The sequence below is a fragment of the Anopheles coluzzii genome, chromosome 2, assembly GCF_943734685.1.
Source record: "Anopheles coluzzii chromosome 2, AcolN3, whole genome shotgun sequence".
Classification (NCBI taxonomy): domain Eukaryota; kingdom Metazoa; phylum Arthropoda; class Insecta; order Diptera; family Culicidae; genus Anopheles; species Anopheles coluzzii.
This window is the reverse complement of record NC_064670.1, coordinates 110759557-110782189: the sequence shown is the minus strand read 5'-3', so window position 1 is coordinate 110782189 and position 22633 is coordinate 110759557. Positions and strand designations below refer to the sequence as shown.

Sequence of the window (22633 nt, the reverse complement as noted above, 5' to 3'; positions counted from 1 at the left end):
TGTCGTAGGGCAGCATGCTCCTGTAATTGCGAAAAGGAATATAATGTTATATATTCTAAGCCCTTAAGATTCACCATGCTCTATATACTAACCCAAAGAAAGCTGAGCTACGGCCACAACCAGTAGAAATGCTGCGAAGAAGTACTTCATGTTGATTGCTGTTGATTGTTGAGTTGACAATGACACTGAGCTGATGCAGATGGTTGTATGATTGTGGAAGGAACAGATGCATCGTTTTATATCACGAAACAGTTCTTTGTGCAATTATTTGGGAAGTATGTTTAGATTCCTTATATAGATCAAACATCGATGTTTTGAAGATGCTTGTTTGATTGTTGGTAAACTTGCAGAACGAAAAAAGCAAGTGTTCATAGCTCATGGCTTTGTATTGAATAGTAAACCGTTATCACGAGGCATTTGTAGGTTTATCTGCGTTGGCACGTGTACACGCATGTTTTGCTAACAAGAAGACACTGTGCACTTTGTGCGAAACGAAAATCTTGTGCAACGGGTAATAACGTAAGAGTTGCTTCAATGTTAGAGTATTTCAGCTTTAAATACCAGTACTAATAATGAAGTTTGCAAAAACTTACATTTGTTACATCTGAAAGCTAGAAATCATGAATGACCGTGTATACTTCGTTTTTATGCATAGAAAATCATTTCAAATAATAAAACGAAGTATTGTTTATTAAATGAATACAGTCATTATCCGATATACGCTATCGTACGGGACCGAGCGCAATAGCGTATCTCGAGTTTTCGCGTATAGCGGATTTGTATGGAAAAATAGTTTACACTACCAGTTCGAGGGTTGAAAAATATCGCCACAGAGTTTTGCATTAAAGTTTTTTGTTGTAAAACAGGTATCTTTTGCATAAATTTAATGCAAAATGCAAAAAGAACATTAAGGAAATTCAAAAAGAGCATAAAATATTTCAAAGTATTAAAATATTTGCAAAAAACACATGGAGCTGTCAAATTTAGAGCAATCGCGTACTGCGAATTCGCGTATATCGAGTATCGCGTACTGCGGATAATTGCTGTACAATCATAAAGTTTAAATCTGTTATTAGTGATTGAAAGCCAATCTTTTTCTGAACCGTAAATAGCTATAAAATATAGTCTTTTTGTGAAAATTTGATATCAAAATTTTATTACTAAATTTTATTTTCTTGCAATTATATGCATAACTTCGTAGTATGTTAGTTTTTCAAACAGTAAAGAGAGTTTAAGTTATCTTTGAAATATTGTTTTCCTGTACACTATTTATGCAAACAAAAAAACTTTAACCTTCATTCCTAACTCCTATCCTTTTCTTTCCAAGCATATTATATATTTAGTGACGGGTCAAACATATTACCTAATAATTTAAAATGATACCTTATCGCTATTTATCAGCCAGATTTTGTCAACGACTATCGTCGAGTAAAACATTGCTGCTTTGTTTTTTTTTTTAATTTTAGGGCCTTAGTTAACAGCTAGGAAAAATGCTTTGCAAAAGAGAACGGTTTCTGCCAAACTATACAGGTCTTTAGGCTAATTTATACCATTGTAGGTCTCGTGGTACAGTCGTCAACTCGTATGACATTATCAACATGTCCGGGCATGGGTTCAAGCCACGATTGGATCGTGCCTCCATACATAGGTAGGACATGACTTATCCTGCTATGTGACTACCCTGCTATGGGTAATAAAAAAGTCACTAAAAGCCAAAGCCTACTAGTGGTTTAGAGAACCTTGTACCAAAAAGAAAAGAATATTTGAGTTCGTACTACGAAGAGTTTGTATAAGAATTGTATAAGAAAAAAGTTTATATAAAAAATAGGAATAACAAAACTACATTCATTTCTATAGACGTTACTGGTGCTAGACATCCCGGTATAAGATTTTTTAAAAGTTAAGTATCCTGTTGGCATTTCGTTTTCCTTATTTTATACAGTTTATGTCTTTATGTTTCATTATAAACCACACAGTCATATTGGAGGGTTAAATAAATAAAAACAGGCACAGTAAACAGATAACTGAACCATTCGGACCATAGAATTTTACAATTTATAAGAATAATAGTTAATAATTGCAGTACGTTTAACGTGTTTATTCAATTTCAAAGCATAGCATTTCATGGTTTATGATATCACGACATATTGATCGTTCAACTTCAATAAAGTGACACAAGCTGCCGAAGACAGGCACACTCCGGGACGCATTTGCATCCGTCCCACTTGTAGCCCATCGGACACCTCTTCTCCTCACACGTGTTGCACACTGGAGCTACATAGTTTACTCGATATTGCACTGGCACCGGCTTCTGGCAGGACGAGCAGGGCGCGACCGAGGGATAACATCCTCCTATAAAGGACATCAATATGACAAGTAGTGAATTAATTGAGTCTCAGTAGTGCCAAGCATCCAAAATCCTTACCCTGAGCAAGCTGAGCTACGGCCACCACCAGCAGAAAAGCGGCAAGAGTGTACTTCATGTTGAATGTTAGTGTATTTGATTGTGCGTCTGCTACTAGAACAAGGGTGAAGATGTGTCTGAATGGTTAACGAATAGTTGTTGCATGCTTTTATACCGCACGCTCTTTGTTCGATCGCCAGTAACACGTGCAGAAGTTATCGAAGGTAATTCTCGTGACTTCCGATCGAAACCATTTTTAAGTTCTTCGGTCTGAACCACACGTGTATCTGCAGCATGCCGGGACAAAGAAGTACTGCGTATATTTTCTTTTAGTGGGTACATAATGATTCCGGTTCGTTGTTTGTCACATGGAAACAAGAAGGTAAAGTTCCTATATAAAGCGGAAGCGTTGGATATCAATTCAAACATTCATCACGGTGCAAATAGAATCAACTCATCTTCAGAATCTTCTCGGTTCACACTCCTGCAGGATGAAGTACGCTTTGAGCTTCCTTTTCGTCGTGGGTTTTGCCACAGGTACAGTATGAATTATTCGATTGTAAACATATAATAACAATACTCTTTTCATACTTTCAGCATGTCTTGCCTCGTATCATGTAAATTCCTGCCGGAAATGTACTAAACCAACAACTCCGAAACCAAAATGTGTGGTGCATTATGTAGAAGAGGAAAAGTATCCCAATGATTGTGATGTGACCACGACTACTACCGAGTCTAGCTGTGGCCATTCATCGGAGGAGGAACATTGTCCCGATGGATATAATTGGAATGGGTATTTCTGTGTTCCTGAATGTAAAACTTCAACCCATAAGCCACCCTGTTACTAAGTGTTGGGTTTAGTTTCGGTTCTAAACAGAAATAAAATTCTATCGTGTCTACAGTTCTGATTGAAACAGTGTAGTTTTTCCATTAGATCCTAGATATGGATATGTTGGGAAATTTGCATCGATTGAAAAATGAAGTATGTTTAAATGATATCACATAAATTCATTCGATTAGTTTCATCGGACTAGGGGATGCAATGACCCACCAACACTATTATTGCATTCGTGTGGATGCCACATGCTACGCCGCTCAACCTTTATCGCTGAAACGTGTCACTTCTTAGCAAAAACGGGTCCCAACCATAATAGTGCACCTGTATAAAAGCTAATTCTGAACATCATCCAGGCATCATTCAATACCTTCGCTTCTTGTGCTTCAGACATCTAAAAGCAATTCAAATACTAACAATCATGAAGTCTCTGGTGATGTTCGCCTTCCTCGCTGTCTGTGCCACTCAGGTGTACTCGTGTAAGTAAAACGCCTCAGTCTAGTGTTAACGAGAAATGATAATGATTAAGCTACATTTGTCCTTCTAGTCCACCTACCGTACCCTACTCATCATTTGTTGGGATGTCCGGAAAACCATCTGAGCCCTTACTATAACTACCCAAGCGTCAATACTCTTCCCTGCCAGACTCACGTTCCGTGCCAGTCTTGCCACGGTTGCCAGACTTGCTACAAGCCGAAGAAGAGCAGCGAGCTGTACCCGTGCCCGTATAGACAGCATGGACCGTGTGAGTGCAAGCACTAGAAACAGCAAAATGACTATCGAATGAATCGAATGCTATGAAAATGAACAATAAATGGCATTGGATGTATAACATTGAAAATGAAGACTTCAATTACTCATTTATTATTATTATTTTTAGTTGTTTTGTGTGGGGTTGTTTGATTCTGCTTGTGATATTTTTTAAACATATTTTTTTCGACATATTTTTAAAAGATGCCAAGATGGCAACCAATCCACCCAAAGCCTGGTGTCCGTTGGTTGAATAAAATACTAACAACAGTTGTGTACAAAGACATTTTAGTTCGATTTAGTTTTTTTAAACTATCCTATTCAAGGCTTAAAATAAAATAGACTGCTAAAGTATATACAGATTCTTGTTTCTATTTAGAGATAACGTGCTACGCGGACATGCCGGTCTGTTTAGGCTTTTAATACTTATTTCCAGTACCATGCAAAGGGATAATCAGTGCTTGCTACGGGGGAACGGAGGCTTGAACGAGCATGTCATTGAATCGTACAAGTTGACGACTGAACCACAGATTAATGAAGATAATTACAGATTGAGAACATTATTTGAGCATGTATTTTTATTTGGTTCATTGTTTACGAATGGTGAAAAAATTATTTCTCCTTATTACTTTATTTCTTGTTGAAATCCGTCAACCGCAGATTGGTACAATCGGCAATTTGTACTACTTACCAACATACCTAACATGGGTACAATACCTGTGTAGATCCTGCCCTACTTACGAAAGAGTATTTGTCCCGTAGAAGAAGAATTTGTCAGACGCTAATCTTTCTTTTGGATAGTGGTATCTTATTGATTAAAATGTAACCAATTTACCCATGTCTTTGTACATGAGCAGCCTAAAGTATGTGGTCAGATTTGATAAACTGACATTACTCAAAAGCTTTCTGTTTTTTAGTTCGTTACAGAACTGTTATCAGAAAGCGGAGCGCTTCAAATATTTCATTCTTTTTTTCAGAAATTGTAATTTGATTTTTTTATAAATATATTATGTAACAGATTATGTTTATATGTCGTTATAAGCTTGGAAAAAGCTACACCGAAAATGTTTGTTTAAAAACAAACACCTTGCTTTGCATAAATTTTGGTACATATGAAGAATTTTTAAAAAGTGCATTTTTTTATTGCTTTACGAAAAGAAAAGATTTTATTGACAAAAAATGGTATGATTGGAACAATCATCAAACTCACAAATGGCCTAAAAAAATTTGGATACGCTGTTCATTATCAATAGTTTAATTTTGATCAGCTTAAAAATCTTTCATTTTATATTACTTTGGGTTAAATTTTACGCTTAAATAATTGTTCTAATACATGTAAATTGATACTTAGCTTCGAAGTATTCCCGAAGTAAGACTACTATAAAGATACCTAAATTATGTACTATGTGTACACATGCCATAACGCAAACTATCTTAATTAAAAAGTTTTACTTTTAGTACAAAGTGTATAATTTACCATTAAAGAATTTACCATTCATATTCTTGATTTCTTTGTTCCCCGAGAGCCCGCGTCTCCGTGATACGTTTTTGATATGGCCCACATTTTTTATAACCGGTTCACCACTAAACAAAAACGATCGTTTTGTCTGGAGTATTTGAAACGTGCTTCGACGTGGAATTCGAACACGAGCCAAACTATACGGAGCAAATGAGTACTGTTTTTCATATAAAAGCACCAGTAACGTATTGAAAACATCATCCAAACGCCTTCACTGCTCCTCACAACATCAGCTAAACAGCTCCAACCAGCATTCAACATGAAGTCTGTCATCGCTTTCGTTCTGTTCGCCGCCTGTGCCAGCCAGGTCTACTCAGGTAGGGTTTGCTAAAGCATCAAAATCGATTAGTAGTCATGTTGCTAACGAGTTGAAATGTTCTTATTTCACAGCTTGCACCAAAACGTACCCCAAGTACAGCCATAAAGTAGCGACTCCGGAAGAGCTCGGTGTTGTCGGTCATCATTACGGTTACCCAGTCGGTTACCCAGCCGGTTACTATCCCGGTTTGGCTTACCCCCACGGTCCTGCCTACTACCCATACGCGCCATCCTGTAACAAGGGCCCTGTTGTTGTCAACTACAACCACCCGTCTGTTTCTTCCTACAAGCGTCCCGGACCCTGCAGCTGTGGAAACTGTCTTTCCTGCAAAGCCCGACCAGAAAACCTGTACTACTCGGAGCCCCTCAATCCTACCTTCCATTACTAGGGATCTCGATTAATGAGACACAAACCGAATGATGCACTAAACACAGGAAGAAATAAAAACTCAAACATTACGAAACTTTAAACTCTATGCTGTTAATGCGAATCTGTTAGTGATACTATCCTCATGATTGAGAACAAAAAATTAAAATCCTTTAAGAGAAAATTAATCTTTTAGACGAATAACTCTCCCACATTATTCAAAATACACGTACGTTCTCAACAGAAGAAAAAATACCGAATTGCCAAAAAGGTTAAAAAACGATCTTCATACTTACTGCTTGGCAATAGTTTGAATTGCTGCGGTGCTGTCCAAAACTAATCCTCTTGTTATAGTCATGTAAATTCGTTAATCTAACCTTGCTGACCGAAACATCGACACCATCTAATCACAATATATTGGGCCTACCACGTTAACACTGCTCTTTTGAATATAATAAAGCGATGTTACGAGCTAGATTGACATATTATATGACCGTTGAAGCTTACTTTTATTTTCTACAACTACAGATATTATCTTTTTTTTAACTTTTAGAACATGCACACATAGTAAATGTATCTAAAATCGAATTTGTAGGTTCGCTTCTTCACCACTGTTAAAGTTTAACACTGTCTTTACATTATTTTTTACGAAGGCGCGAGACCGTGAACGGTTCCGGACACTCATGTGGCAGGCCAAGACCACAAAGCAAACAAAAAGGAACACTAAAAGGAGAACACCAAAACGGTTTTTAAACAACAATTTATTACATAAAAAATGCCCCCCCTCCCCCCCAGGGTGTCATCATTGGTAATATAACAGTTTTACTTAAGTTTATACCACAATTGCACGTACGTTCTGATATTAAACTTTACCCGTGCACGTGTGGGTACTACCATAGATAATGGAAATGTGCAACATCTCCTGCAAAAATGTTTATAATACGCAACAAACATTTCCAAGTCGATGTTATATTTAAGTTGTAACTAAACTCAGTGCCAAGTCGATGTTAAGTGTATATATTGTAGCTAAACCGAAACAATAAACCTTTGTCTTCAAGCAATTAGCAAGTGCAATTGTACTAAATCAATTGTTTATTCCATTGTATGCACATCTTAAGCCGTCCTATATAAACTCCGTCTCGATGTACAATTAACATCAAACAGCAGTAGCAGCATCTGAAGATTTACAGCAGCTCACACGAATCTATTCAACCCCTTCACCATGAAGTCAATCATCGCTCTCGTCCTGTTCGTCGCCTGTGCCGCTCAGGTTCAATCAGGTATGATCCATCTGTGAACCAATCTTGAGTATTTGATGATCATGTTTGATCGATCATTTCTATTCCAGCTTGCGTCAACACGAACTTACTCTACAGAAACTATGACTACGTGCCGGGGTACAGCGGTCTCGGATACTATTACAACGATGCGCTCGGCCTGTATCCTGGAGAAGTCCTTACATACGGTACGCACTACCCTCGAAGCTGTAGCTGTGGCAAATGTGATACCTGTACAAAGGTCTCCTATCCCTATGGATCCTACTACAGTCCCCTTTTGAGTGTTCTGTAATCGGACGCGAAGAGATATGTATCGGATGAAATGAATAAATTGAACGGATCTTGGTTTTGACATCCTTGGACAACTAATGGAACTTTTCTGTGTTTTTTCTTATCCTATTTTGTGTTATGATTGATTTAGTTATTTTATACTGAATTTCATTTTGACGATTCTATTGAATTTTCATCCAACTAATCAGTCTGTGCATGTGTGCATATTGCTTTTGTAAATAGTCCATGAAATGTTAATGTTATAAATAATCATTAGTAAGTAGTGATTGACTTCTAATGAAATTCTTCATTTGTTTCCAATATTATCAACACATAAAATAGATCACGATAAGATCTACTTCTGGTGATAAACCCTGAAAGAATTTCAAAAAAAGTTTATAATTTTACGAATCGATAATTTTATAGAGCAGGCAAACATAGTATAATTTCTGTATAAAAATTAAATATTATTTGGGTGATATCTCAAGATCATTAGACGATCCATTTTCAATAAGAACTGATACAGATCTGATTATTCGACAATTAGCAAATGATTTTAATGCTAGGAAAATTTGTGAAATACTCAATTTCATTCAAATTTGTTTAAAGAAGAATTAAATTACTCCGAATAATTTCAGTAAACATATAAATATCAAAATATCCATTGAAGGAATTCAAGAAAACATAGAAATATCATAAGAAACCTGCTGTTAGAGGACAACAACGAGCTCGAATAAATTACTCTTCCTCGTCTTTGATTCAACAACCGTTGTCGGTTAAGGTGCAGCCTGTACCACCCCTTGTGGGCTTGGCATTTTGTGGACTTATTCCCTCCCCCCCCCCCCCCTCCATAGCAGGATAGTCAGTCCTACACGTATGGCGGCACGGTCCATTCGGGGCTTGAACTCATGACGGGTATGTCGTTAAGTCCTACGAGTCGACGACTGAAAAAATAATCGTAGATGTCTAGCTGGCATGGAAACAACAATACTCAACATCCTGGACAAGATACAAATAGATCCCTGTAAATAGAAGATAATGGCGAATTACACCAATCAACGAAGAAATTAGTCGGGCTATTTTTGATCGAAATTCTCTCAGCCAAGTATACCCAGGATAACGCAAAAAATAGGGAGTAGAAGACACTCATTTGATCAATGTGAATTCGTCGGAAAAATCTGATAAAACGGCGGGGCCTCAACAATGAAGTGAATAAATACACAAATAAATAAATAAACAAATAAATATAGAGGTCATCTTGAATTATATAGCGAAATTGCATATCCGTTGCTCATGACAATAAAGGAAAAACTGTGCCTTGTTTTAGTTATGTATTGCAAACCAAGTTCTGGATCATTTATTCGTTTCGTTTGATGTATCTTTTTCGTTGGTCAACACGTGATGCTGACCTACCAAGGATTAATGTCCCTTCATTTCCGATTACAGAACACTCAGGAGGGGACTATAGTAGGATCCATAGGGATAGGAGACCTTTGTACAGGTATCACATTTGCCACAGCTACAGCTTCGAGGGTAGTGCGTACCGTATGTAAGGACTTCTCCAGGATACAGGCCGAGCGCATCGTTGTAATAGTAACCGAGCCCGCTGTACCCCGGCACGTAGTCATAGTTTCTGTAGAGTAAGTTCGTGTTGACGCAAGCTGGAATAGAAATGATCGATCAAACATGATCATCAAATACTCAAGATTGGTTCACAGATGGATCATACCTGATTGAACCTGAGCGGCACAGGCAACGAACAGGACGAGAGCAACGATTGACTTCATGGTGAAGGGGTTGAATAGAGATGTGTGAGCTGCTGTAAATCTTCAGATGCTGCTACTGCTGTTTGATGTTAATTGTACATCGAGACGGAGTTTATATAGGACCGCTTAAGATGTGGAAGGTCTAGTAGATGTATACATACACAGAACAAAGCTTTTTTGTTTTAAATTAGTCGCTACATGTTATTGAAAGTGTTGACGTTAGCAACATTGTACGGGATGTCTAGTTATGCAGATGTTTATATTATGCAAAAGTTGTAAGTGCAATAGGTGCAACTGCACGTATAAATTTCACAATTAATGTTTGCGTTAAACTTCTGGTTTCATGCGATTGACAAATTGTTGATATGATTTACATATTACTTACAACCTCAAGCATAACCGCATCAATTAAATTAATCAACTACCTTACCATTACTCTATTTAGTAACATGAAATCCTTCCATACGTCAACCTACTCGAAAGTGTTACAATGTAATGGAAAATCTGAACAATACCACGCGCCTTACTATAATCACACGTAAGAAGCGCTGCCATGGCTAGTAATAATAACAACCCAACGGGGTTTGTTTTGTTTTCTGTTCAACAATTCGTTACTATTATATCCTACGCTGTCCTATCACTTTATTGACACGTGCACATGCAGAGCCAGACAATTGGATGCTTTAAAAAAAAAAATCATTCTCTCGTAAGTTACTATATAAACCGAAATTAAAACTACCAGAGCATCAAACAACTACCACAGCTCATTCAGCAAACGAAAAACCAACAGTCCATCCACACCACCATCATGAAGTCGATCATCGCTCTTGTCCTGTTCGTTGCCTGCGCCGCCCAAGCGTTTGCGCTTCCTTGTGGTAAATACGAATAATGAGTTACGCAGTCAGACCAAAAATGGTAATCCGATTCCTGTTGTTACTTATCCCCTTCCAGATTGTAAGAAATACCCGTCCAACGTGGAGCGTCATTCCGTGCCGCTACACAGCGTGTGTGGCAGCTACTCCCCGTACGAGGTAGGATCCAACTGTCTGGTTAAGCACTTCCATCCGACGGAAGTGGTGAAGAGCTGCGGTAACTGTGGTAACTGCCCAACCTGCCGCCAGGAGTACTATCCGCACTATCCCCGCAAGAGCTGTGGCAACTGTGGTACCTGCTCGTCCTGTCGCCAGCCGTTCTACCCGTACGGACATCCTCTCTACGCTGCGCATCCCTATTTCTGAACGGTGCACGCAATCGATAATGAATGATGACTATCAATCGATGGGAATAAAACGATATTCTAAAGCAATTCAAATAAGTAACGTGTGTAGTTGTTATTGATAGGGTCTTAAAACTTGCAGTGACTTCATATGAGCTATTTTCCAATACCGAATATCAAATTCCCCTGGCGAAAATTGGCATAATCTTCTTATTTGGTGCAACAACTAAGGGTAGAAAATTAAAGACTAATAATGAGTTTTGCTTTACCTTCTTCTTCTTCTTCTTCTTATTTAGCGCACCAACCATAATCGGGATAAACCTTTCTAAGTTATTGTTGCACTTGCTTTCTAAATCATTTTGGTTGTCAGCCGGGAGGCAAAAACCTGTTTTAGTAACAAACCAAAAATCATGGAAATATCCCTGTAATGAGCTTGACTATATGCGATTCGTTGGTGTACTCATAAGCGTGATAGTCTACCACTGAGTATAGAGGATTAGTTGATTTCGAGCTTGAAATCACACCTAACAAGAAAAACTTTGGCTTGTTTATTTATCAACATCAAAAAATCTATTTCAGGGAGGGCTTGGTCCATCTTTAACCTGTTCGCGGGCTTTTTGTTAGATCTTACGTCTTGAGGAACGACCCACAAAAGTTGTCAACATGCCCCTCGTGAGTTCAAGCCTGGTATGGAACGTCGTCGCCTCGACGCAAGTACTGACAATCCGGCTGCATGGTGCAGAATAAGTCGAAAGCTTGTATAATCCAGGCCAGTACGACCGCATAGGTCGTTAAGACAAATAAAAAAACCATTTTTACACATTTGGCGAAAGGCCAGTGTTTCTAATGACAAACCTCTTCATATCTTTTTGCTCATCAGTTAGTATAGAGCCTTGAAGGAAAGCCTTGGAGGAGAACCTTATTTAAGAGAATCGCAGCAAGTAGGGTGTAGGGACTATGTTTCTTGTGCTGGGTGGCAGAAGCTACCTAGGTCAAGCGAAGATAAAGTAATTAAGCACAATTTCATTTTTTTAAAAAAGGTACAGCCGTTGTAAGTCGTTATTTCATCGGTTTCTCACATGCGGCGTCAAAAACGTTTCCTCTCGAACGCAACTAAGCGAGTTCCGTCACTTTTGGACTGTATCCATATTACAGAGGCTCATGTGTGTGAGTTCTGGTACAATGAATGTACGATATAGTTCCAGCTTTGTCCGTCGCGGCAGGTTATTTGAGGTAAATTGCTTTCTTAGTCTACAGATGACCGAATAGCTGCCGTGATCCTTGTGAGCAATTCAGCTTCCATGCTGTTGTTAGTGTTGACCTTTGACCCTATGACATTGAGTCGGTTATGAATACCTCTTTTGCTTTCGGTATTCACGCCTCCATTGCCCTTTTTTAGTTCTTCGTGACGGTTTTGTTTAGCGTCGAGTTGACCCTAGACGATTAAATTCCCGGAATGATGACCCCCCTCCAGATTTGCCTTGTGTAACCATACGCTCGAGAGGATGGAATAGGTCCGTGTACCTAAGCTTGGATATGTGATGACCGGTGTTACCACTCATGCAAGAGCTGGGACGTGTCCGGAACGTGTCGTGGAGTTGGATAAAAGAGCCTATATTATTCCTCTGAGGAGCTTTGGATGCTATCCGGATGCGGTTCTGATGGGCTTCGTTAAGGTATAATTCAAATAAACTAAGGGCTTAAACATACTATATAGAAACTTGTTTATTGTTTAGAACTGTTTAGTAACTTGTTTAAAAACAGTGTTTTATTGACACACGTTTATTGACCGTGCTAAAGATGATAGTCACGAACGAAAGTAAGTGCACGTAGACATCGAATCCAAGACATCGAATTCCTGTTCTGAGATACAGAAGGACATCGAGCCTTTTTTAAATATCTCGTAAGACACACACACTCTTGCTGAAGGCTGAAGATTTGAAGGATTCAAGGAGATTTTTTAGTTTGAAATCTCGTTAGAATCAAGTCCTCAGTACGCAGCAACTTTCAAGGAAGGACAACTGTAGGAAAAGCAAAACAGTCACACAACAACGAGTACTGACTACGATTGAGTAACATAGCCATTTATTATCGTTATCGAAATGTGAGTTTCAACCCACACGCATAAAACAATAGTCTCAGCACGTGTCGGTGTAGGAAGAAGAAAAGCTATTATGCCTTTAGAGCAGTATGTTACTGCTGTTAGTGTGTATTCCAGGTAATATGTTTGTATAAAAACAATACGTGTTGTATGACAGCGAGTTAGTTCAACGACATCCTTCCTCTGGCAGAATTACTAACTGGTGTTAAAGAACACGATGAAGCTGCTCATTGCCTTTACCCTGCTCGTCGTCTGTGTGGCCCAGAGCCAGTCAAGTAAGCAGGGCGGGCTTTACTTAAATTACTCCCTGTGCGATGATTGCAGTTGATCATACTTTCGGCTTCCAGGATACGCACCAGGACGTCATACGTACGATGTGGATCCAAACTGCGAACATCCGTTTTACGGCTTCCGAGGCTGCCCGTACTATCGGCTGAACAGATACTTCCCTTCGCTTCGGCCGTATTCTGCCGGGTGTGGATGTTCCAGCTGCGCAAAGGTGGTGAACCCTTATGGCGCTCCCTACCGCACGGATGCTTACGTTAATTCGATAGTCTTTTGAACCGTTCAGTCTTGGTGAACCGTTTGTGTGTTTCCAATAATAATAAAAAGTGTGACTTACTTATTGCACTGTATTTTCTATGTTTTTTTTTATTACAAATTACAACTAACAAGCATATGCAAAGTAAAAGCTTGTAAAAACTATGGCAAGCTGAGTGTATGAATTCTTCATTGAAGGAACATTTGGTGTTTTTTTTGGCATTGTTGACCACGCACCGGTATATGTAGACCAAACAAACAATGCAAACTTCCGTATGATTATGCAACAGTTCTGCGAGTTATTTACAAAAGACAGGCCCGTGTAGCAAACGACACCAGAACCGGCAGTTGATAAAACACAGTCCAGTGTGAAGGAGGTTTCCGATAGGTGTGGTGCTTTTAGTGCACCATAATATTGTTTATTTATTTATCTTTGTTTTTCGAAAGCTTCATAAAAATCAGTTGCATGAAAAATAAACAAACGTGTTTGTTTTATTTTATTTCACCAAAAGCAAAACGATTCATTCATTTTTTTTGCACCACGATAAAAATGCTGTCAGGTAAGTCTTACTTAATCATTTAATGTTTTTTTTTTTTCATTTCAATTATGCAATGTTGTATCTTTTACTATCTTTCATTAGATTAGATTATAAAACCACCATCGAAACATGCTTAGACAGCTTTCGGTCCAGACCAAGGATAATGTATTTAGAAGGTTGATTTTTATCGCTTTTGCTGGGCGACATTGTGGGGGACATCTGTCACTCTCTACATACAAATTTCATCACCCCGCACCAGCCCTCCTTGATTTTTATACCGGAGCCCCAGGAAGAGAAATGTCAAGTCGAGAAATGTCATTTTGCTCTGAACAACTTCACCTTGTCATTTATAACACCTTGGTCCAGACGGGATTTTAGACGGGTGAAGTCTTGTGGAAGCCCGTGCCTATATAACTTACACCACTGTGACAAGGGCTCCGCGAGGGATTTAAACAGTAATAAAAGAATATTATCCACATTATTCCTCGTTCACATATTCCTAGACCTTAAATACACAAAGCTTTGTTTTTTACAAATTGTTTTATATTAAGCTTTTTGTAGTTTGAATTCGTACACACTAACACATTGTAGGCAGATAGCAACATACATTCAGGCACGGTTGAAACGGTATCCGCAAAACAGGAAGCGAACATAAACACCTCCCCGCGATAGGGCTGATTCGGTAAACAGCAAATTGCAGGTTCGTCGCTTCGACCCCTTCCACGTGTATCTGCGAAAACGTGCGCGCATGCGGTACTGCTGGGCGCGAGGAGCTGCCAGAGCTACCAGAGCCTCGTTTCTCGAAACACATTTATCGTTTCACCGGGCATCAAATTGTGACCGTGTATAAAAGCGCTCCGCCGAAAACGGTCCACATTCAGTCAGCTTCATCCCACACAGCTACGTGGATACAAACAATAGCATTGTTAAGGTGTTTAGGAAACCAAACCCAATAACGGTGTAAAGCCAAAATGCGTTCTCTAATTGCGCTGATCGCTCTGTTCGCTTGCGTTGCGCTGGCGAATGCTGGTAAGTGAGAAGAAGAAAAAACAGGGCGTCAAAAACACTTCAGCGCTAATAAAAAAAAACATTTTCTTCAAAATTTCCAGGAAGCTTACCCCACAAGTATCCTTATACGCGCGGGCGCTGTTATGAGAACAGCTACCATGAGTATCCTTTGATGCCCGCGAACTTTGACAACTACTTCATGTACAACTACCTCAAGCCGTCCCCGAACGACGGCTTCCCGTACTATGGCTACCCGTACGGTGAGTGCAGCAGCTGCCGCAAGTACCAAACGGAGGAGGTGGCCGTCGTCAAGCCGGAGTGTCCCTGCCAGCAGCAGCACTAAATGCTGCTAGCCTTGTTTCTAGTCTGTATGCTCTCCAATGTGCAGAATGACGATTCAAAACAAGAACCTGCGTTACAAATAAATTCTGTCACAGTTACTGAAATGTTACGAGACGTTTGTCATCTGTTTTGTGGTTTTATCCTCATACTCTTTCAACACTTTGCGATTTTGGTCGAGCGCCAGTATTAATCATCGATTAGTTACTCACAGAGAATGTTTCATTTATTTCCCAAAATCAAACACTCGCACACTAGTTATTGGCATTACGGTAGAAACTTAAAGGTAGAGTAAAAACAGTAAACGGGCACACGCCGCATGTACACACGTGGTCGGCGGCACACTTCTCTAATGGTCAGCAGTTTTCAAAAACTCCGTATACTGCTCTTCGCTCATCAGCTTCGACAGCTCGTCCGGTTTGGTGAGCTTCAGCTTGAACAGCCAACCTACGGAAAAGCGGAAAAAGAGATGAGTTTTTCATCCCATAGCGCGTTGGCACGCTGCGCCCAATCACACACACGTACCATTTTCGTAGCAGGATGAGTTCACCAGACCGGGCGTCTCCTCTACGGCACCATTTTTCACCGTCACCTCACCGGAAACGGGTGAGTAGATTTCGCTCGCCGCCTTCACACTCTCCAGTGCGCCACACTCGTCCTTCTGCGATAGTTTGGTTCCGGGATCGGGCAGCTGTGCGAACACCACATCACCGAGGGCCTCCTGCAAAACGGAAACGGCACGCAAACAAGAAAAGGTCAATGAAGGCGCTGATTACAACACCGATTGACTCCCCCCGGGAAGGAGATAATTACCTGTGCAAAGTTCGAAATGCCAACCGTGCCCACATCACCGTCCACCGACACCCATTCATGCTTGTCCGTGAAAAGACGCTCTGAGGGAAAGGGAAATGGTACAGATAATGGATTAGCGGCACGCAGTTTTCGCCACGATCGGCACACGATCGCACTCGATCGTTCGTACAACAATTCAATGGCTTTCGCTTATCGGGCAAATGACCCTCAAATGGGTCTGGTATTCCGGGAGTTCATGCTTTAGCGCACCCCATTGCCCAATCACCACACAACACTGCCGATTACCGAATCAATCACGCGTTTCGTTGTCAACAGTTCGTGCACAAGTTTTTAGGCTGACGAAATCATGCCGCTGGCTCATGCAATCCACCACCACCGCAAGGCTGGGCGACATTTCGGGGGCCATTGTGATCGCGAACATGAGCGGGAAGGTTCTGGAGTGAGTTTTCTTATGTTTAAAGGTGATACAAACATTTTTGAAAAGGATTTTGCGATTCGGTTTTCGTTTACGACCTTATTGAACCATCTTCGCCGTTTTTTCAACCGCCACCCAAAGGTCATTTGAATTTTATAGCAACTGTTTGACGTTTCCGATACGTGTGTCACCCTGTGCACGATATGCGTTTGACAGGTGGACCGTATCCACACACGATCAGTGTGGCCAGATTATTTTGGTGGTTTTCGGTAGGCGCATCAAAATTTTTTCGGTAGTTTTCGGTAGGTTAAAACTCGAAACTTAACTCGAGTTGAAAGAAGTGAAAGCGAAAGAAGTGTTAAGCGTGATTGGGGGGGGGGGGGGGGGTATTAATGCGCAAAATTAAAGTTCCATTTCAAATGAATATGCATCCTTTACTAAAGATATGGATTAGATTTGGTTCAGCGGTTACACAAATGTCTTTCTGAAGTGTTGATCTGAAAATAGTACTAGGAATTCTAAACCAAAGGATAACTAAGATGCTCATTCTTTTTTCTCAGTGGTGGCAAGTTCTTTTTCTTGGGGCTCCACGCGACCGCTTAGGGCCACTGCAGTGCTCCTGTGGATACGATTTTATCGTACGTGCTGTAATTTGATTCTCGCTGGATTATTTAGATTGATTTGATTGTTTGGCTGAGTTTCATCGTTCAATGATTACAAAAAATTGAGATTTTTTCCTTCAAACCCAAATATATATACATCGTTATTTCTGGTCACTTTGCCCACAGGGCAAGGCGAGCTTTTGGCGGCCACCGTCGCAAAACCGTCGCAAAACGTCAAAACCGGCGTCGCATGTACTGCAAACCGACGTCGCCAGCGAGCGAAACTCGCAACGATTTCGAGGCGCTGGCGACCAAAGTGGGTATAGGGACTAGGTGGGCTTATAGGTTTGGCGGGAAGGCCATATTGGACGAACGAATGACAGGAGGGGATTCGATTGTGATACGTAGTTTTTCACCCACACTACGACACATCATCCAAAATAGCCATTGGAATTCACACGCATACATCAACAAATGATCGAATCCCCTCCTGTCATTTCGTTTTCATTTTTCTACAGTACGGCTGTCAATTTGTTCGGGATAAGCCCACCTGTATAATAAACCCACTTTGCTGGCGACGGTCGTTTTTGACGTTTTGCGACGGTTGTTGACCTTTCGAGTGAGCTTTTGCCCTGCGGGCCAGTGTGACCAGATTATATTGGCAGATTTCGGCAGGAGCACTGTTGAGAACGCAACCATTTAACCGTCTTGTGTACGACCAAAAAACTTTACGTAATCGTACAACCGCCTACCCGGGTAGGCCATACAATTTGTATGGAAGAATGATGTTTTTTGTGATTAAAAGAGTATATCTTTTGAATTTGTTGTAAGATTTGAATGAAAACTGTCTTATAGGTTCATAATAATGTTTTATAACATATGGTTGTAAAATTAGAATTTTAAAAATCCTATCAATATTTTTTTTAATCAAAAATGTGCAGTAAGGCACGTGTCTGTGCTCCATTGCATGCGATTTTATCGCACGTGCTGTCAAACGCTTTTTCGTATAATATTGCGATTATTGGGATGATTTTAATAATAAAACGATTATGAAAAATTAAGTTGAGATTGTTCCTACAAAACACCACACATTTAGTTTGACAGATAAAATCGGATGCGGCGTCCGACGAAATCAAAAATTTTTGATTCCGTCGTACGACGAAATCACACGTCCGACGTTATCTGTCAAATCTCATATAAAATTTTGACAGACCTTCCGATAAAATCGCATCCGATGGAGCACAGACACGAGCCTAACTCCAACACCCCAACCGGCCTTGCCGCATGTTTTAAGTGGATGAATAGTCTTTTTCTAAGTTTTACTTACGTTTCTTTCAAAAGTTATATACATTTTTCAATTGTTTTGCTTGTTGTATAAACATATATGTTGACGATCTATAAAATATACTCATCTGTGTTGTGTACAGAAACAGTGCAGTGTAACCGCGACTCGATGCTGTCGTGGAACTGACAGCATCCGACGTCCGAATGGCCGTTAAGGGCTTCGGGAGCGATCGGGCTACCGAGGGTTCGCACTCGATCATAGGCTGCGACCCGACGCACACAACAGTCTTGTAGCATATACAGTGGAACGTCGATTATCCGGGCAGCTCGGGACCGGGCGTTTGCCGGTTAATCGATTTGCGCGGATAATGGTCTAAGAAATGTCAAATTCATATAAAAAATAAATAATCCACTAGTTTTATGATTAATTCACCTTGAATCAATCGATAAATCGTTAGTAGAATATTATTTTAATCAATAACTATTGGTTGTTGTTCATGAACAACTGTTCACGAACAAAAATAAATTTCGAAAACACCACTAGACACTACAGAGCTGCACAAAAAACTGGTTGCCCACTTGACAATCGCAGCAAATGTTCACTGTACGTTTGAACAGCTGTCACATTTATGCGCACGGTTAAGGCGGCGCTCTAGCAGCAATCGAACACGACATCCGACACGAACAAACCCATATAATCATATGGAGGTGCACTGTCAGACACAAACAAACAAACAAGACAAACATGTCAAATCCCATACATTTTTCATGTTCGATGTCGTGTTCGATTGGTGCTAGAGCGCCGGGTAAGCCGCCCGCCGGTTAATCCGCCCCCGGATAATCGACGTTCTACTGTATATTATTTATATTAGAATATAGTGATTGATACAGAAGAGCCGCGTGTATCCTTTAGTATCCTCAATTGTGCACCAGTCCGAAACACAAAAATCAGTTTTATTAAAAACTGGCTCCGACCGGCTCCAGACAACTTCGGAACCTCCTCCACTCCAATCCAACGGAGCAGGCTCTGCACCCACGGCTCCGAAGCTGACTCCGCTCCAGCTGCTCCGGAGTCGGCTCCGCACCTACTACTCCACATTCACGGCTCCGGAGCCGGTTTTTACAGATTGCACCAAAACAATCATTTTAAATATTTTTTTAAAACAGGAATATCCATAATTAGCTGAGTAAATAATGTTGAAAGGAATCTATAAAAAAATCGATAAGTTTTGAACATTGTTCAACAATCACACAATCACATCGGGTGTTATATTCTACACTTGCGAGATGATAGATTCGTTTTATACGCTATCATACAATGCCGTCTCTATTTGTTGTGGGCAACCGTGCCGACCCCTGGACTTGCCGTGGCAGTTGCGCTGCCACCGGTCAACGTCCAGGGGGACGACAGTGTGTCACGCACACTGTCGCACACACTAAGCAGCGCAAGGCTTAGTGTGTGCCGAGCGCACAGTTAGAGTGTGTTTGCGAGCCGATCGAGCAGGAGCTTTCGGCAGGGGCGCTCGGTGCGGCTGGTGCGCGGCCACCGCACTTGTTATTTTAAAGTGTATTGTGTATCTTATTTATTTTGTATGTTGTATGTTGTAGTGTAATAAAATATTTAAGTATAAAAACATTTAAGTATAAAAACATAAAACTATTGAAACGTTAGTCCAGAGCCGTTGGTCCGGAGCCGTTGATTCATCGCCGGCTCTGGAGCCATTGATTCGCCGCCGGCTCCGAGCTGTTGGTACGGAGCCGGCTCCGGAGCTGTTGGTGCGGGTCCGGCTCTGGAGCTGTTGGTGTAGATCTGGCTCTGGAGCCGTGGGTGCCATTGGTGCACTCCAAAACACCCATTCCTATTCGGCAGTAACACTATGACAAAAGTATGAATGTATGTGTTAACTTTCAGCCAATTATATTTCGTTTGCCTGTAGTGGTTGGTATCATTTTAAAAGAGATGATTTCAGTGTTAATTTCAAAATATTGTTACACATCATGCAATAAAATTTAACTGTACACAACTGTAATACAACATTTGAAAGAAAAGAAAAAGACATAAGCATCCACTTAAAACATGCGGCAAGGCCGGTTGGGGTGTTGGAGTTACTGCACATTTTTGATTAAAAAAAATATTGATAGGATTTTTAAAATTCTAATTTTACAACGATATGTTATAAAACATTATTATGAACCTATAAGACAGTTTTCATTCAAATCTTACTACAAATTCAAAAGATATACTCTTTTATTCACAAAAAACAGCATTCTTCCATACAAATTGTATGGCCTACCCGGGTAGGCAGTTGTACGATTACGTAAAGTTTTTTGGTCGTACACAAGACGGTTAAATGGTTGCGTTCTCAACAGTGCTCCTGCCGAAATCTGCCAATATAATCTGACCACACTGGACCGCAGGGCAAAAGCTCACTCGAAAGGTCAACAACCGTCGCAAAACGTCAAAAACGACCGTCGCCAGCGCCTCGAAATCGTTGCGAGTTTCGCTCGCTGGCGACGTCGGTTTGCAGTACATGCGACGCCGGTTTTGACGTTTTGCGACGGTTTTGCGACGGTGGCCGCCAAAAAGCTCGCCTGACCTGCGGACCAGTGTGGCCAGATTATATTGGCAGATTTCGGCAGGAGCACTGTTCAGAACGCAACAATTTAAATTTAATCAATTATTGGAATGATTATCCTGCTAGCAAAGAGAATGAAAAAGTGTGCGACTTTCAGACGAGGGGCATGTAGAAGCAGGGGGAGACGGTTGGAAATACACGGAATTACGCAGAGCCGCGAGCGTGTTTTGGTTTCCACACAGTTTTTGCACTACTGAAAAATCAAATATCTGTGATTCTCGGTAGGATAAATGGAAAATCGGTAGTTTTAGGGCGGTCATCTGTGAATCGGTAGGCATATAAAAAATCGGTAGGAATACAGATAAATCGGTATTTCTGGTCACTCTGCACACGATACAAAAAGGGCCGGTGTTTTGTTGTGATTCTTCTCTTCGTAACACATCCTCACAGCCTTTTCCCACACCCCGCAAGGGGACCGGGTACGATGAACCCGTTCTGGAAAACACAATTTTCACACCCCCAATCACACACACACACACACTGCAGAGGAAAACTTATATCTTCATTTACCTTTCAGCGCCACACTGCTGATGCTGAACGGACGGGCCCGCAGGGTCCAGCTTTGCGCGCTGGCCTTGGCCACGAAGCTGCCTAACCGCACTGTCGCACGAACGTGACATAACACCATCTTGATGGGCCGACAAACTTTATGTCTCTATTGCGGGGATCGTAACGCACGTATGGAACCGAACGGACTGAACCCGGCACGCTCACTGGTGGACTGCTCCGGCGGACGGGTACGTTCCACCCTGCTGCTGCGATGGCCGGGCGCGATTAGTGCTGGTAATGGCGGCTGTGTACCGATTGACCCCGGAGGGGCTGCCGGTTATCAGCGATACGTATGTTGGCCTCGGCCGGTGGTGGAACAGAGAGCAGCGCCGTACTCTATCGACAACGGTGCCCGGTGATGATGGTGATGATGATTTTCACTCACAAAACAGCTCGCACGAAGACGGAGGGCCGTGTGGGCCGCCTATCGCTGGGCCGTTTTTGCTGGTAAGTTTATTTACACACCCGCAGCAGCAGCTCTGGCCGGTGAAACGTTGGTTTGCGATAAGTTACGAAAGTGTTGGGAGCGGAGCGGAACGTCAACCGCTCGTGGAAGTTTGTGTTGTTGTCAAAGCACAGGGATTCGGCACAGGGTGACTCTGTTGTTGCGCGGGTAGGCCCGTCACATGGTAGCGCCAACGGTCGTTTTTTGCGCACTTAATTTCGTATTGCGTATAACCGCAAAGAATGCTAAAACGTGATTTTTGTTATTTTAAAATTTATTTAAAATTTAAAGTTTGCAACATGCTGCTTAGTGTATTTTGCAAACTTTAAAAAAAAGGTCAAATCTTCCCATTACCTTTTGTGCTTCAAAAAGCTATGATTTTTACGCATTAATCACGCGCAGGAACGGGTTAAGCGGTGGTTGCGTTTGCGACGATTATCAGCGCGGTTGCGCGGACACCAGCTCGACATTGACCCGCGTGAACTGCATCGTGAATGGTTGTGCCGCTGTGCGCTCTCCACTATCCCCTACCGAGCTGCCAGCTCCCCGGCTTCCGTAAACCGTAATCTCGCTTTCGTTGCTGGTGCTGGAAATCGCAAGAAGATTGTGGCCGTTCTCGATTCGAATCAAAACAATCGCT

The 22633-nt window shown here is 41.2% G+C and overlaps 1 protein-coding gene across 1 annotated transcript; it reads right to left on the bottom strand.

Moving 5' to 3' along the window:
- Positions 1-15449: 15449 nt before the first annotated feature.
- On the bottom strand, positions 15450-22083 carry LOC120952084 (glycine cleavage system H protein). The gene is made up of 4 exons (XM_040371200.2): positions 21510-22083; positions 16063-16142; positions 15775-15970; positions 15450-15696 (listed from the first exon to the last, which is right to left on the bottom strand). The coding sequence occupies exons 1-4, from the start codon at positions 21625-21627 to the stop codon at positions 15599-15601; spliced, it is 492 nt and encodes a 163-aa protein (XP_040227134.2). The 5' UTR covers positions 21628-22083; the 3' UTR covers positions 15450-15598.
- Positions 22084-22633: the final 550 nt, after the last annotated feature.